A 14,830-nucleotide genomic window follows, 5' to 3' on the forward strand; every position below is an offset into this window, starting at 1 on the left:
GATGGTAGCTGTTTTAACCATTCTTCGGTTTTAAATTTAAATTATAAAAATACACTTACCTACCTGTATGTTTTATATTGCAATGCTTACCTAATACCAGCGATGCCAATAGTGGCGTAGGCAGGGGGAGGGGTAGGTTTTTCACATGATACGGTTACCAGGCAGAATTGATTGACCCGTGTGTCAACGTAAAAAAAAAATTGTAAGTGAAACTGATTTTTATTATTACAAGCTTTTATTTAACTCACTTCCTCTGTCGTCAGTCGACAGTCTGTCTGTCTAGATAGAAACGCAGGAGTGAAAATTCGGAAACTTCTACTTGACCGATACGATTCACACTTGGCCAGTAGCGTAGCGAGGGGGGGGGGGGGCGGGGGGGGACATATGTCCCCGGGCGCCGACCTTAGGGGGTGCGCCAAATTGAAAGTTTGACGGGGGGGTGCAAATCGAAAGTTTGAGGGGGGGGGGGTGCAAATAAAAAGTTCGAGGGGGGGGGGGTGCAAATAAAAAGTTCGAGGGGGGGGGGTGCAAATCGAAAATTTGCTCCCAAGGGGGCGCCAAATTGAAAGTATGTCCCCGGGCGCAGGGAAGGGTCGCTACGCCTCTGCACTTGGCACGTGGGTCAAGACATGAAGACAATGCAATCTGAAACTAAATTTGACTTAATTGGATGCCTAATTAATTTTTTATGAATTAATTAAAATTTGGACCGAATTAGTAGGCATGTCTAGCCAACCACACCACACGCGTCATCACCTTCAATAGCTGCGCCATCACGTAATGGCTGCGTTCAAAAACCATTGCGCGCCTACTGAACGTGATGTCTTCCTTAACATTAGTAAAGGTATCCAAGAGATACTAAAGTGACCCACGCTTTTCTTTATAGTTATTTAAATAGTAGTCTATAATTTATTTTCTACTTTTTAGTGCATCATTACATAAAAGCTTGTTATTAAAACGTTTTTTATGAATTTTTTTTATTACAGTCTTTTATTGAAAACTGTTAGTAAAGGTCTAATTAATGTCGGTAAGCTTTCATAAGAAGATAGCCATTTTAAAAGAATATTTCTTTTGTGACAATTTGTAGGGGAGTTATTTCTTAATTAGTGCTTCTTCCAGACATTTTTCTATGGGGGAGTGGGAGGGAAATGACACGTGAAACTTTCGGGGGAGCGTACTTAAATTTTTGGGGTTGGGGGAGGGATAATGGTTAAAGCATATATTTAAAATATATAAGATATGCCTGTAAGAAACTCTGTTCTTAGTTCAGATAGTTTAACCTGCAGGTATAGAAACTACACGAAAGCAAATAGGCTGTAAAAAAACTTAGGCATACCCTTCTCCATCTCTTTATCTAGTACGTGCACAGGCGTCGCGAGGCGGGCGCGGGGGTGCGGACCGCACCGGGTGACACCAATTAGGGGTAGGGTGGTGACAAGGAGGACGAAGAATTGCAAAACAAATATAGAAGAAAAATGCTTTTGCCTGTTCAGTTAATGAATAATTAAAAGTTTTAAAGTCTTATCAATACACATTGACTATCTCGACAATACATTCTCTCTCTCTCTCTCACACACACACACACACCCACCCACCCACCCACACACCCATATATATATATATATATATATATATATATATATATATATATATATATATATATATATATATATATATATATATATATATGTGGGTGTGTGGGTATATATATATATATATATATATATATATATATATATATATATATATATATATATATATATATATATATATATATATATATATATATATATGTTCTTTTTTGGTGGGATGACACCATGGCCTAGCGACGCCAATGAGTACGGGCAGCATTGTATTATAGCCTGCCTAATACAAACTTCTGCATTTAAATTATTTTCAGACCAGATGCGTTGCAAGTAGAGTTCACCTGTTTCAGTGGCCACGGTATATAAAGGGATAGTTCGGTCAGCACTATGCCCAGATGCCTTTACTTTCCCTATCATGTTAGGTACACATCATAGCTGGGTGGACTCAGTGATATTCTACTGACTTGAACCCGGATTCAAACTCCGTACTTCTACTTAATGTGTGTGGCTAACTAGCTGATATGGCATACTTTGGGCGATGTGGGTGGATAACTTGCTGCCGATATTAATTTCATATGCTACAAATAACATTTTCTAAATACAACTACGAGCAGTGTTTCTTCCAGACTTTTTTTCTCCGGGGGAAGGGGGGGGGGGCGGTCAACATTTTCCGGGAGGGCGGACTCTAGTAAAAGTATATGTTTGCTATATAAATTCCATCTCGCTCGGGGGGGGGGGGGGGAGTAGAGATCTGCCTGGAAGAAACTCTGACTACGAGCCAAGATTAATTTTTAACAAGTCGTATTCTTATGGATTGGCTAAAGTAGGCTACTTTGAGTAGAGTACAGTCAATCACCAACTTTGTTCTTCGCATCTAGAAATCTAGTGACTACGCGTATGAATCCGATGTAAAATTATTTTGATTCTTTTAGTATGGTTTTTATTATCAGCTAATGATTAAAAGACAATTTATTAAAATAAGGACATTTTAAACCGTTTAAATGACCAGAATAAAAACCAATGATCTAGGTTAGTCCTATGTTTTGTTCTGTGGGTTTCAAAATTTATGATAGCTATGTTGTAAGGTAAAATTTTCAATAACTTAAGCCTAACTTTTATCGTTTACAATTTATGAGGAAATATGGCCACCGTTTAGTTTCCGAAGACACAGTTTACTGTTTTACTTATAATAATTACATCTAATCTAGATCTAGAGTCTAGATCTACAGCGGTTTACCTATTTATCTAATTAATTACTTATCATAGATTTTATTACGTATTCTGATTTAATCAGGTATGCACTCCTTAGAAAACTATTGATGGTAAATTAAATTAAAATTTTTAAAAAATTAACGCTGGCGAAGGCCAAGCAAGAGGCATAGCGACCTAAGAAATTCAGTTTTTTTTTTTTTTTTTGTAGGCTACACGTTATTTTTGTTAAGAGGCCCCGTTCTCAACAGAGTTACAGTTAATGAATCTACTGATCTGACAGATTTCTTTCTTTTTTGTTTTTTATTCGAGTTGGTTTTAATTGGCTGTTAGTTAACACTAACAGAACAGTCTAACACATACTACACTCCCCTCTGTCTTATTAATTTAACGTTTTTAAATTGGCCTTATAAATCAGCATGCTTGCTTTTGTCGTCATAAAATTGTCAAAATTAGTCAGTGTGTGTTTTGACACAGGTCTTGGTAAAATGCAAGAATTGAAATGGTGAATTACCTCACCCGAATTCCAACAGGCCGATGATTTACAATACTTCAACTTTGATGCTGACTTAAATTTGTAAACTTTAGGCCTATAATGAAGACGCTCACAGCAAACATTTCTTCAATTCCAATGAACCTGATGTTCCAGATTTTACCGCAGCGAAATATTTTGATTGAACAACTTCTTTCTAATGTATCGACTTAGTGAATACCAATTACCATGGTTTGAAATAGCTCAAAATACAAAAGAGGGCATAGGCCCCCTACTGTAAGATTAGGTAAAATGTAGTTATTTTTTATCTTCAATAAATTTTATATCAATCCAAAATTTTCCGCTGATATTTTTCAGCTAGAAATTTACTGATATAGGCCCAATTTATAAAAAAGTAGGATAATTATCGTTTTATATTGTAGTTCTATAAAAGAAACGTATGTTACTTCTCTCGAGCTCGGTTTCTTATGCGTGGTAGTAGGCCTTGAAAGTATAATTTTACATGGACTTAAAATGGTTCCAAATAGGTTTTTCTTATTGCTTGGTTTGGAGAAAAATAAGTGTTGTAACTATCAATTTTATGACATATCCAATATGCTTAATCCTCTTTATGAACTCACAATGACCCAAAGTATGTTTTTCATATTACTAGGTTTAGGGAAAAATTAAAGTGACTTTGTTGACAACTCAGATAGCAATCTTTATACTAATACATATGCTATGTATGGCTATGGGCATACTCATAGCTAAACTAATCTGAAATCAAAATGATCCCTCGGCAGAGACGGATTTTTCTCCCTTTGACAAAAAAACATGAACAGGCAATCACAGGGGCAATGATGTTTGCAATCAGATTCTCAATAAAGAAAAAGAAATATAGCATGCATGACATATGTACTTGTTTAGTTTATAAGTTTTCTTTTTGCGCATCTAGAGAAAAAAAAAGCAACCAAAAGCATAAAACAAAAACTAATGTCTTGCAAATTTTTTTGTGTCTCACTAATTTACCCATGATTTTTCCATCTCGAGTCTCGCATTTTACCAAGACCATTTGACAATGATTTATTTAAAATCGTATGTAATTTAAGTCTAGGCCAATCAAATGAATTGTAAAGAGTAATGTAGTGAATGATGTTTGGGTTGATGTTTAAGCTCTACAGACACCAATGTTTTGTCAATTTTCAATTTCACCATTTTTATAACTATTTATATCCACCCTCATTTTCTAAGTACTTGCCGAAATAGCATTACTTTTTTATTCCATGAAGTACTTGGACCTTTGGTTAAAAGTTAGGATTTTATAGCCTAGTAGTGAATTCTGCTAATTGAAGTAACAGGAATTGCTGATATCAGTATTTAGACTGTTAGATCAATATTATAACTATTCCTATAATTAATCAGTTAAGAATATTTTCATTACACCTGCCCTACTTTCTTATTTTCACCAGAGAATGATAGTCAGTCATAAATTGTGCGTATTCCAAGGCAAATGAGTTATAAATGGGTGGGTTTATAATTATTACTATAGTGAACTAGTCTGACCCATCTCATTGAGTATTTATACTAGAATCAGTAGAATGTCATATAGGTGCTGAACGTGACATCTAACTCTGATAAATGTCCTCACTGCACTTTTTGCAGAATCTCCTTATTTTGTTTAAGCTAGAGAAATGTTCTCCCATCCTATTCCAACAAATATTGCAACTTTTTGGTCTTGAATTAAGAAATGCAGGTTTTTCATTGTCAACCATGTGTCAGTCTCTCAGGGCTGCATATTATTGTTGCGCATAATTTAAATATAATGATTTTTCATCCAGGGTGGTACAATTTTACACTTATGCACACATGGTTATTATGCTTTTGCCATCAGCAAAAATTAAAATTGGAACCAGCATAATTTTAATTTTTTGAAATTTTTTCTTGTGGTAACATTTGGCTCCTGGCTTAGAGTTTTACAAATAACCTGCAAATTAAATTAGAGCTGTATATATAATTCAGTTCTTCTCATTTATAATATTCATATAATGTAACACAGTCCCCTACTTCCAGTCAAATGTCAAGTGGTGTTAACTTTGACACAGTGGATGTTAGTTGGATGTTTTCTTAATATAAACAGCCAAAGGTTCCAGGTCCTAAAAATAAAAATAAAACTCTGTAAGCATAGCTATTGATAAAATGATCACCAAGCAGCACAGAATGTTTAGTTCTGATAATATAAATTTATATTTTGGTATGTACCAACAGCAGTAGATTCAAATTAAAATTTGCCTATTTTTTTTAGATAAAACATTTTGTGAGTATCAATATCGCTATGCCGATACATATTATGATATTAATTTAGATTTAGGTACTTCATCTACAATCAAAAAGGGGTGTAGGACAGTCGTTTGATTCTTGGTGACTTTTTATTATTTAAAAAATTACATTAATATTAAAAAAGAAAATAGAATACCCCTGTACAACTTGTAAAATTATTTGTAAGTCTAATGACATCAAATCTTATTTATTAAGTCTATTTTTTCTTAAGTATATTATGGTAAATTGCTAAAATAGAGTGGCTTTGCTATAATGTTTTCCCACAGTATCAAAATGTAATAAATTTACAAAGTATTATCTAGGGGATGCAGTGAGTATGGTGTGACAACATTTTAAAGTACTCTAAATTATTAAATTAAGACATGATTGATTAGAGATCTTTCTCTAAACTTGTGAGGCTTATTTCCAGTCTGCCTTTTTAATTGATGTCAGCCTTTTAGAAGTCTACCTTATAGTCTGTCGGCCTTATGTTCAGTCTTTTTACTTTCTTGTTAACAAAGTATAGAGAAAGAGTTCAAATCGTGTAAAAAAAAAATCGAGATTTTTGCAAATCTCGATGTTTTACACCTCCCTGAGTCGGAAAAACATAGTTTTGCAATCTTGTCCGTATGTCTCTGTGTGTGTATGTGTGAGTGTGTGTGTCTGTAAACACGATAACTTGAGCACCGTTACAGCTAGGTTGATGAAATTTCATTTATAAGTATTACTAGACTTATCCGGTCATCCCTTGGATAACTGTGGGTTTCGGGGGTCATCCATAAATGACATCATGTCTCTCACTTTTCATCACAAAATAACCAAACCCCACACTCAAAAAGACGTTTTTTATCTTTTAAAAACACCGATTTCGGCTGAGCATCCCTTCATATACTGACGTCACAGGTGACCTTTTAAAAGTTCTATTAATTTTAATGACACCGAATTTAAAATTTAGCCTTCGTTCTCCAAAGCAAATTTTAAAATGCTTTTCTTGCATATCTAGCCCTGGCCACCTATAGCAATGTTTATATAACATGAAAACCCGCCATTTTGCTCGTGGTAAACATTTTTAATACTAATTCTACAAATGCCTCTGGAATTTGGCCTAAAAATGGTCAGAAGTCATGCGTCCGGTTGGGACGCCATATTGTTGTTAGCAACCGACCACGCCTCCAAGTTAGCGAGTAATCCTGCTATATCTAGATCTAGAACCTAGATAGAAAAATCCCATGTATTTTCGAATTAGATTATCATTGAAACTAAATAAAGATTTATACAAAATAATTAAGGCCTGAAATAGATTCTAGATGTAGAATGTACGTTAAGTCAAGATCTATAGAATTTACGTAAAGTCTAGTGACCAATATCTAGATTCATAATTTTTTCTTCCTTCGACAGCTGATCTGTAGATCTAGAGAAATTTATTGTAAAACTAAATGAAAAAGACAGTTGAAAATTGATGTAAGTGTTGGAACGTAATAAATACAGCAAACGGACGTATTGTTAAAGTTTTAGCCGACAGAAAATTAATGTGGTTAATCTACCAATGAATAAATCAATACATTAATTAACGTCTTTAAATAAATTTGTGATTAACAGTCTGTCTGAAAACAAAAATTGTTCTCTACCTACATACTATTTTACAGGTCTACACATAGAGCAGATTCTCTCCATTAGCAAATCAGACAAACAAATGAATATTCAAACATGTAAACAAAGTTGAGTTTAGTAGTATGTAGATATCAAATTTGTAGATCTGTATCAACTTTTCAGCGATTTCCGATAACTGGAAATGGAACTTTTTCGACTTTCAATTTTTCAAAAGCCTATAGCTTAAGTACTATTTCAGATAGATAAATGAAATTTCACGTGTAAGTAAATAATCTAATTATCTGCCTTCTTTCAAATTTTGATTAATTTCCGATGACCGGAAGTAGTACTTTACACTATTTCCTATTTCTCAAAAAACGCATGTGAAGTACTAATAATATTCCGCACTATTATACACATTTTGTTTGGCGTTCACTTGGTGTGCAATTCTTTTTTCTACGAGCTTCTATTCTACTTTAAAAAGTTTAAGTAATTAAAAATAGATTAAAATCCCAATTGACCATCCTCCGTAGTGTTATATAAGATTATTCGAGAAATTTTAGGGGAGATCACTCATGGTTTATTTATTTGTGCCTATAATTACCTGTCGACTTATTGTCCATTTTGGCCTTTCGTCTGGATCCCCCAAAAAAATGAGAAAAGTATTATTCTTGACAGTTATTATTAGAGGCAGATTATTGCAGACAATTAATGCTTTTGTTGCTGAAAATTAGTTAAGGGTAGGCCGCATTAGTCTCAGCATTATAAAGTAAACACCTGGATCCCAATATCAATGCTAAGCTAAAAAAATATTTATCTACGCAGTCTAGGTAAAAGTTGTAAAAATTAAGTTTGCCTTTTTTTTTTGAGAAAAATGACTCAAAAAAAAGATTCTCATTTAAGCCTTTTTTTTACATCTTTGTTCTATCACCATTCTTTATTATATTATATTATATATTTTTGTACTAAGCTTATTAATAAAACATTTAGTTCTTTAATTATTATTTAAATAATCCATACTAAAGAATGACTGCATTAGAAATGAATTGACACATTATAAATACAAAACAAAACATTGTAATAAAAAACCACACAAAACCATTAATCTTCCATAAGCCATATACTATTGGCCAGCATGCCAGATTTGCTCAGCTTCACTTTGTCACAAGTTGTGGAATGAGTTTCAATGAAATTAGCTTTCCATAACATGGTCCAGATACCCATCAGAGCTGGTTGGAATCTGGGACTTTTGGGTTTCAGTCTAACTCTCTACCCTTCAAACACACCATCCTACTGAAGTTTTCTACATACATTTTATGTGATTTATTGTTAATCTTTGCAAGTTGTCTATAAACCAACTTACATTTATATACTTTATTGTTCATCTTTGCAGGTTCTCCATAATCCAGCTGATCCCATCAATGGATACACCAGAAAGTTAAATTTCCAAACTCACATTCAACTTCCTAATGGATGTTAATCATCATTACTGCCCTAAGGTGAGAGGTCGGTCTCTGACTCTACCCACCCCAGAGTTCATCCGCACTGACCGCGTCAAGCGCAACAACCGCGACAACCGCCTCAGCCTGGAGTCCAGCTTCCCCCCACCATGCACATGGACAGAGAAGGATTGTTCCAAAAAAGTAAGTCTGCAGCTTTGCTGTTTTATATATACTTTTAAGTTTAAGTTTTTTCAGTGTTTTATTTTTTGTCCAGCTGAAAAAAAAACCCTGAGGTTTACTGTTTTTATGCTAACTTCACTAACACTAACCAATGTATAACTTACCATGGGCTGGCTGCTGTCATTTTTAACATTGTATTCTTGAATTATATTCATAATATCATTAGTGTACATACACAAATATAATAAATTAATTAACTTGTTTTAACATCTTCTATGTGAATGAAAGTGAAAGACTTGAATTTGAATGAATTTTTGCTAGTAAACATTTTTTTTTAACTAAGATGCAAGTTATCACTGTCTTTTTAAAATTTCATTTTCAGTACTATCGGTTTTTTCATTCAAAATCAGTTTTGCAATTTTAACATTTTTATAATAGTAAAAAAATGTTGTTTTATATTATGTTGGTTTAAATATTTTCTAACAGTTAAAACAGTATGTTTCCTGGAATTATTCAACTTTACAAAAGCTATTTTATTATAACCTCATATAGATCTAGATCTAGTATTTTTTATACAACTGAGTAGTGTTAAAAAATCCTGAGTAAATTTTGTAACTCATTATTTTTTGATTATGTCACTAATGGAGTATGTGTGTTACACTTGGATACTTTGATTATGGTTAACATAATTTAAATCTTTGTTGAAGTTACATCACTCATTTGCCCTCAAATATTTATTTTTTAAACTATATATAAAATTGCCTTATGTAATAGTTTTTTGTTTAGATAGTATTCATTAATCACCTCACACTACTGAATGTTAGAACTAGGATCCCACCCCAAAAAGATGTCCCCAAATATACTTACCCTGTTCCCCACCCCCTGATCAACTTTCGCTATGATTTTTCTTATCCCTGCAACTAAAATCAGCAAAGTAACCCAAGCCACCCAAATAAGATTATAAAAAATTTGTACTTTAGTTTTTTTTTTTTTTTTTTGAAGAGTGTGAAATTAGAAAAAGTCATAAATAATTTGCTTGAAAAGGTTTGTATTTTGGTACCTTTAACCTTAGCCCTGTAGTTGGCAAAAAGCTTAACTTTTTGTGGTATACTTTTTGTATAGGTGGCTGGGCTTATCTGGAATAGGCCAACACAGTCACGATAAATTTAAAAAAATGTATCAACTTTTATCAGTAACCCTCTAGAACCCTCTCCCCCCCCTTTTCCACTAGATCGTGATGTATTAATGTAGGTACCGATAGAACACACTACATGCAACCTAATAGAATGGTTAGTAAAGAATACAATAGGCCTAGGCTTACACATCTCGCACCTCATTAGCAAACAGCGGCAGATCTTGTTTGGATAGGGCCTAAGTTCAGCTGCTTGATGACAAAAATTGAATTAGCCGTACACACTCATTAATGTCGCCGCCGATAACGATTCTGTGTTAGGATTGATAGCAATAGCAGCTAGAAAAACACGCGTGTATGGGAAACGGCTACAGGACATTACCCCCCCCCCCCCCGAGCAATCACCCCATGTCAATTACCCCCCCTGTCATTCTCAAGTTAGAATCCTAATTCTAACTAGAATTCTATACCTATATACTACTTTAATCCAAACCTTAAGAAAAGGACCAAAACCTAAGCATCCACCTCAGCCTAAAACTTCACACAAAACCAAAACCAACGCTAGACATTGGTTTAAGCCTAACCCTAGCTCTAACCCTAACCTTAACCCTAACCCTAACCCTAGCCCTAAACCTAACCCTAACCCTAGCCCTAACCTTAACCTCAACCCTAACCCTAGCCCTAGCATAAACCTAAACCTAAACCTAGCCCTAACCCTAACCCTGTCCGGGGGGGGGGGGGGTAATCTCCTACTGGGCGAGGGGTTATTGACAGGGGGTAACTACTCCGGGGGGGGGGGGGAATGTTCGGAGGGTAATTGACAGCGGGGAAATGCCCTGCTGCCATGGGAAACAGAGTATGTATATATATATATATATATATATATATATATATATATATATATATATATATATACAGAGAGAGATAGAGAGTTATACAAGTTGGTAGAACCCCCCCCCCCATTGGGAAGGTTGGTGGCGCTTTTAACAATTGATGTATAATTATTTATAACTCAATACCCCTGCTTAAAATGGGCTTTTAAAATATTTTTTTTCAACCCTTTTCGCCCCCGCCTTAGGGTCGGCTCACTGGGTGGCCGCCCCATCCGCTCTCCCCTAGCTACGCCACTGATGGGAAATAGCCATGTAACTATTCTTCTTATGTTGTGCTATAGAGAAAGTTATGAGAGCGTTTCTGTTGAGTAAAGGGCAACATCTAGTAGACTTGTTGAAGTTTAATTAGTAAACTGCCTAGACACATCTTGTCTTAATGAACTCTACTGACCTGCTTCATCTCTGGTCTTATTGATGCTTCATCATTTAATTACAGTTTTTCTTTACCCAATGTGTCAGATTTCTGTTTGGCTGGTTCTCGGGTCCTAGTCTAAAAATGTTCTGTTCTATAAAGTCTGGTTGTCGGGTCCTAGTCTAAAAATGTTCTGTTCTATAAAGTCTGGTTCTCGGGTCCTAGTCTAAAAATGTTCTGTTCTATAAAGTCTGGTTGTCGGGTCCTAGTCTAAAAATATTCTGTTCCAAAAGTCTGGTTCTCGGGTCCTAGTCTAAAAATGTTCTGTTCTATAAAGTCTGGTTGTCGGGTCCTAGTCTAAAAATATTCTGTTCCAAAAGTCTGGTTCTCGGGTCCTAGTCTAAAAATGTTCTGTTCTATAAAGTCTGGTTCTCGGGTCCTAGTCTAAAAATATTCTGTTCCAAAAGTCTGGTTCTCGGGTCCTAGTCTAAAAATGTTCTGTTCTTTAAAGTCTGGTTCTCGGGTCCTAGTCTAAAAATGTTCTGTTCTATAAAGTCTGGTTCTCGGGTCCTAGTCTAAAAATGTTCTGTTCTATAAAGTCTGGTTCTCGGGTCCTAGTCTAAAAATGTTCTGTTCTATAAAGTCTGGTTCTCGGGTCCTAGTCTAAAAATGTTCTGTTCTATAAAGTCTGGTTCTCGGGTCCTAGTCTAAAAATGTTCTGTTCTATAAAGTCTGGTTCTCGGGTCCTAGTCTAAAAATGTTCTGTTCTATAAAGTCTGGTTCTCGGGTCCTAGTCTAAAAATGTTCTGTTCTATAAAGTCTGGTTCTCGGGTCCTAGTCTAAAAATGTTCTGTTCTATAAAGTCTGGTTCTCGGGTCCTAGTCTAAAAATGTTCTGTTCTATAAAGTCTGGTTCTCGGGTCCTAGTCTAAAAATGTTCTGTTCCAAAAGTCTGGTTCTCGAGTCCTAGTCTAAAAATGTTCGGTTCCAAAAATCTGGTTCTCAGGTCTTAGTCTAAAAATGTTCTGTTCTATAAAGTCTGGTTCTCGGGTCCTATTCTAAAAATGTTCTGTACTAAAAAGTCTGGTTCTCGGGTCATAGCCTAAAAATGTTACTCTACACTACTGTTCTGCATGTCTCTTGAGTAGTATATTGTTCTAGGGTCTCAAGCTTTCACAACGCCTGTGTCTGTCTGAATACTAAAGCTGACAGTTTTATGCGTGCTCCATTGTTACAAACAAACCCGCATGAACTGATGTAAGCTTGCCCCATGTGCACCTCATCGATTGCGAGAGTGCGGTGAAATGTCAGTGTTGTTAAGTCTGGCCTCGCATATCCCAGTCCTACACTTTACGCCTAGTTTCTATCATTGTTAGACTAGGCTTCCATTTAACTGTTTCACCTTGACGGTGTGTGTAGCCAACAACAAAGATGCTAATCCTAGTATAAGCAGCTTTGTCTTTGAGATTTACCTTTGTTTTTGAGAACAGAATTGGGGCCTCGACATGTGAATAGTTTGAGACCCGCTGCTTGACATTTTAGCATGTTTTCTCGTGCATGCCGTGATGTTGATATAGATATGTTTTATTAATATCTTACGATCGATACCTATCTTGTTAATATATGGAAAGAAATATTTTTAAAAATCTATCCATAAATAATTTTGTGGAAATATAATATACACTTTTGCCACTACTTGTAAAACAAAAAGAACTTTTTGATAAAGTTTATTTTTAAACTTGTCGTGAATTTCTTGATGTTAACTATTTTTGCTTTCTGCCTATAGAAGTAGAAACTATGTTTGCTACATGGCTAATAGTAACATAACGTGTCATATTAATCTACATACAAACAGTCGCCACTAATAAGTTTAGTTTGTTTTCTACAAATAGAAAAGTATAACTGACTATATTTTATCATTACCTTATGTCAGACAGGAGTGTTTATACATTTACAGATGAAGGTATATTTTGTTTGCTAATCGGCCAGTGCTATTTTATCAACTATGTTATATGCTTGTGGATTTATAGCTCTATCACCGTTTGTTTTTCGTTGTAACACTGATTGTTGTTACAAATTGTATTTGTGTAAACTTTGAAGATTATCAACGCCAACAAAAATGACCCCCGCCCCAGGAAATTTTAAGCGCGCGCCTCCCCACGGAAATTTCAAGTGCCCCACCATCCCGCGGAAATGCCTGAAACTGTGCTAGCTATGCTCTTCAAAAACATACCAGCCCTATTGTAGACTGCGCGACCCAACAGTTTATTATTATACACCATCCTCCCCCCCCCCCTAAAAGACCTACACTAGGATCCCACTATACACCATCCGCACTAAAAAACAAAAACAAAAAAAACCAAAAACATTAGGCCTACTGTCCACACAACATCTAGTTATTTATTTAGTTGTTTTACGTCTCCGTTGAACATATGCGCATTAGTATATTCCCTCCTTGTTTATCGATTACTCTGGTCTGCAATGTTTTGTACTATTTTTCTTTTCTTCCCCTTCAATCTTCCATTTTCGAAAATAACACGCAATAAGTTTTTAGAGCTATTTATAGAATTTCACTTAGATATCATAATATATGTTTTATTAAAACCCACCGTACTTAATACGTTTGGCATCACGCTTTACTCAAAATACATAACGGAACTTTCTTATCAACTGATAGAAGCTTTATATTCTATAATAAATAATATTTCACGAAGTAACCACCGATTTAATTCCGTATTGTGAATTATGAAACGTTTTTAGATTAGCATCGTGTGTTATTCTTTCATCACTCGCTGGGTAGTTTTTCTTATATTCTTTCATCACTCGTTGTGTAGTTTTTCTTATATTCTTTCATCACTCGCTGGGTAGTTTTTCTTATATTCTTTCATCACTCGTTGGGTAGTTTTTCTTATATTCTTTCATCACTCCTGGGTAGTTTTTCTTATATTCTTTCATCACTCCTGGGTAGTTTTTCTTATATTCTTTCATCACTCGTTGTGTAGTTTTTCTTATATTCTTTCATCACTCGTTGGGTAGTTTTTCTTATATTCTTTCATCACTCGCTGGGTAGTTTTTCTTATATTCTTTCATCACTCGTTGTGTAGTTTTTCTTATATTCTTTCATCACTCGTTGTGTAGTTTTTCTTATATTCTTTCATCACTCGTTGTGTAGTTTTTCTTATATTCTTTCATCACTCGTTGGGTAGTTTTTCTTATATTCTTTCATCCGCTACTGGAGAGATCACTTTTCGCCTGTCTGTCGTAGGTTTAAATTAATATTTGCCTCGGCTGGTAATATTATGTACTGTAGCTTGTACATTGCCCTGGATCAATAGTGTTATGAAAAATTTCTGCGTTTGTAAGTAGAGAAATACCACTGTGAGAATATTAAAAATAATGTGTTAATTTTTTAGACTCTTTATTGTAAAACTCACGAACTTTTTTACCCGGGAAGTGGGGGGGGGGGGGGGGGGGGGGGAGGGGGGGTAGTTATCTGTACTTTTTAAATAGATTTAATATCGCATTAGATTAATGCTTTGTGTTAAAATTTATTTAGATGTAGCTGTGTTAAAATAACCAATTAGCCCAGTTATAGACCCCATTCTAAAAATTGTGTCCAATGTTTTTATTTGTTTGGTGCTGGCAAAGGCATGTTGCCG

The 14,830-nt window shown here is 35.0% G+C and overlaps 1 protein-coding gene across 2 annotated transcripts in view; it reads left to right on the plus strand.

The window, feature by feature from the left end:
- Positions 1-2,720: 2,720 nt before the first annotated feature.
- LOC131935611 (inositol-trisphosphate 3-kinase homolog) overlaps positions 2,721-14,830 on the plus strand; it is a 53,336-nt gene continuing 41,226 nt past the window's right edge. Inside the window, exons 1-2 of one of the 2 annotated variants that reach the window (XM_059292111.1) lie at positions 2,721-2,880; positions 8,567-8,816. In XM_059292111.1, coding sequence (XP_059148094.1) covers positions 8,643-8,816 — 174 coding nt within the window. In that variant the 5' untranslated portion in view covers positions 2,721-2,880; positions 8,567-8,642. Of the gene's footprint in view, positions 2,881-8,566; positions 8,817-14,830 lie in introns of those variants that run through there. The other variant, XM_059292108.1, reaches the window with a different exon arrangement.

The sequence above is a fragment of the Physella acuta genome, unplaced genomic scaffold (genome assembly GCF_028476545.2).
Source record: "Physella acuta isolate Inbredline_101_S28 unplaced genomic scaffold, ASM2847654v3 ptg000150l, whole genome shotgun sequence".
NCBI lineage: Eukaryota > Metazoa > Mollusca > Gastropoda > Physidae > Physella > Physella acuta.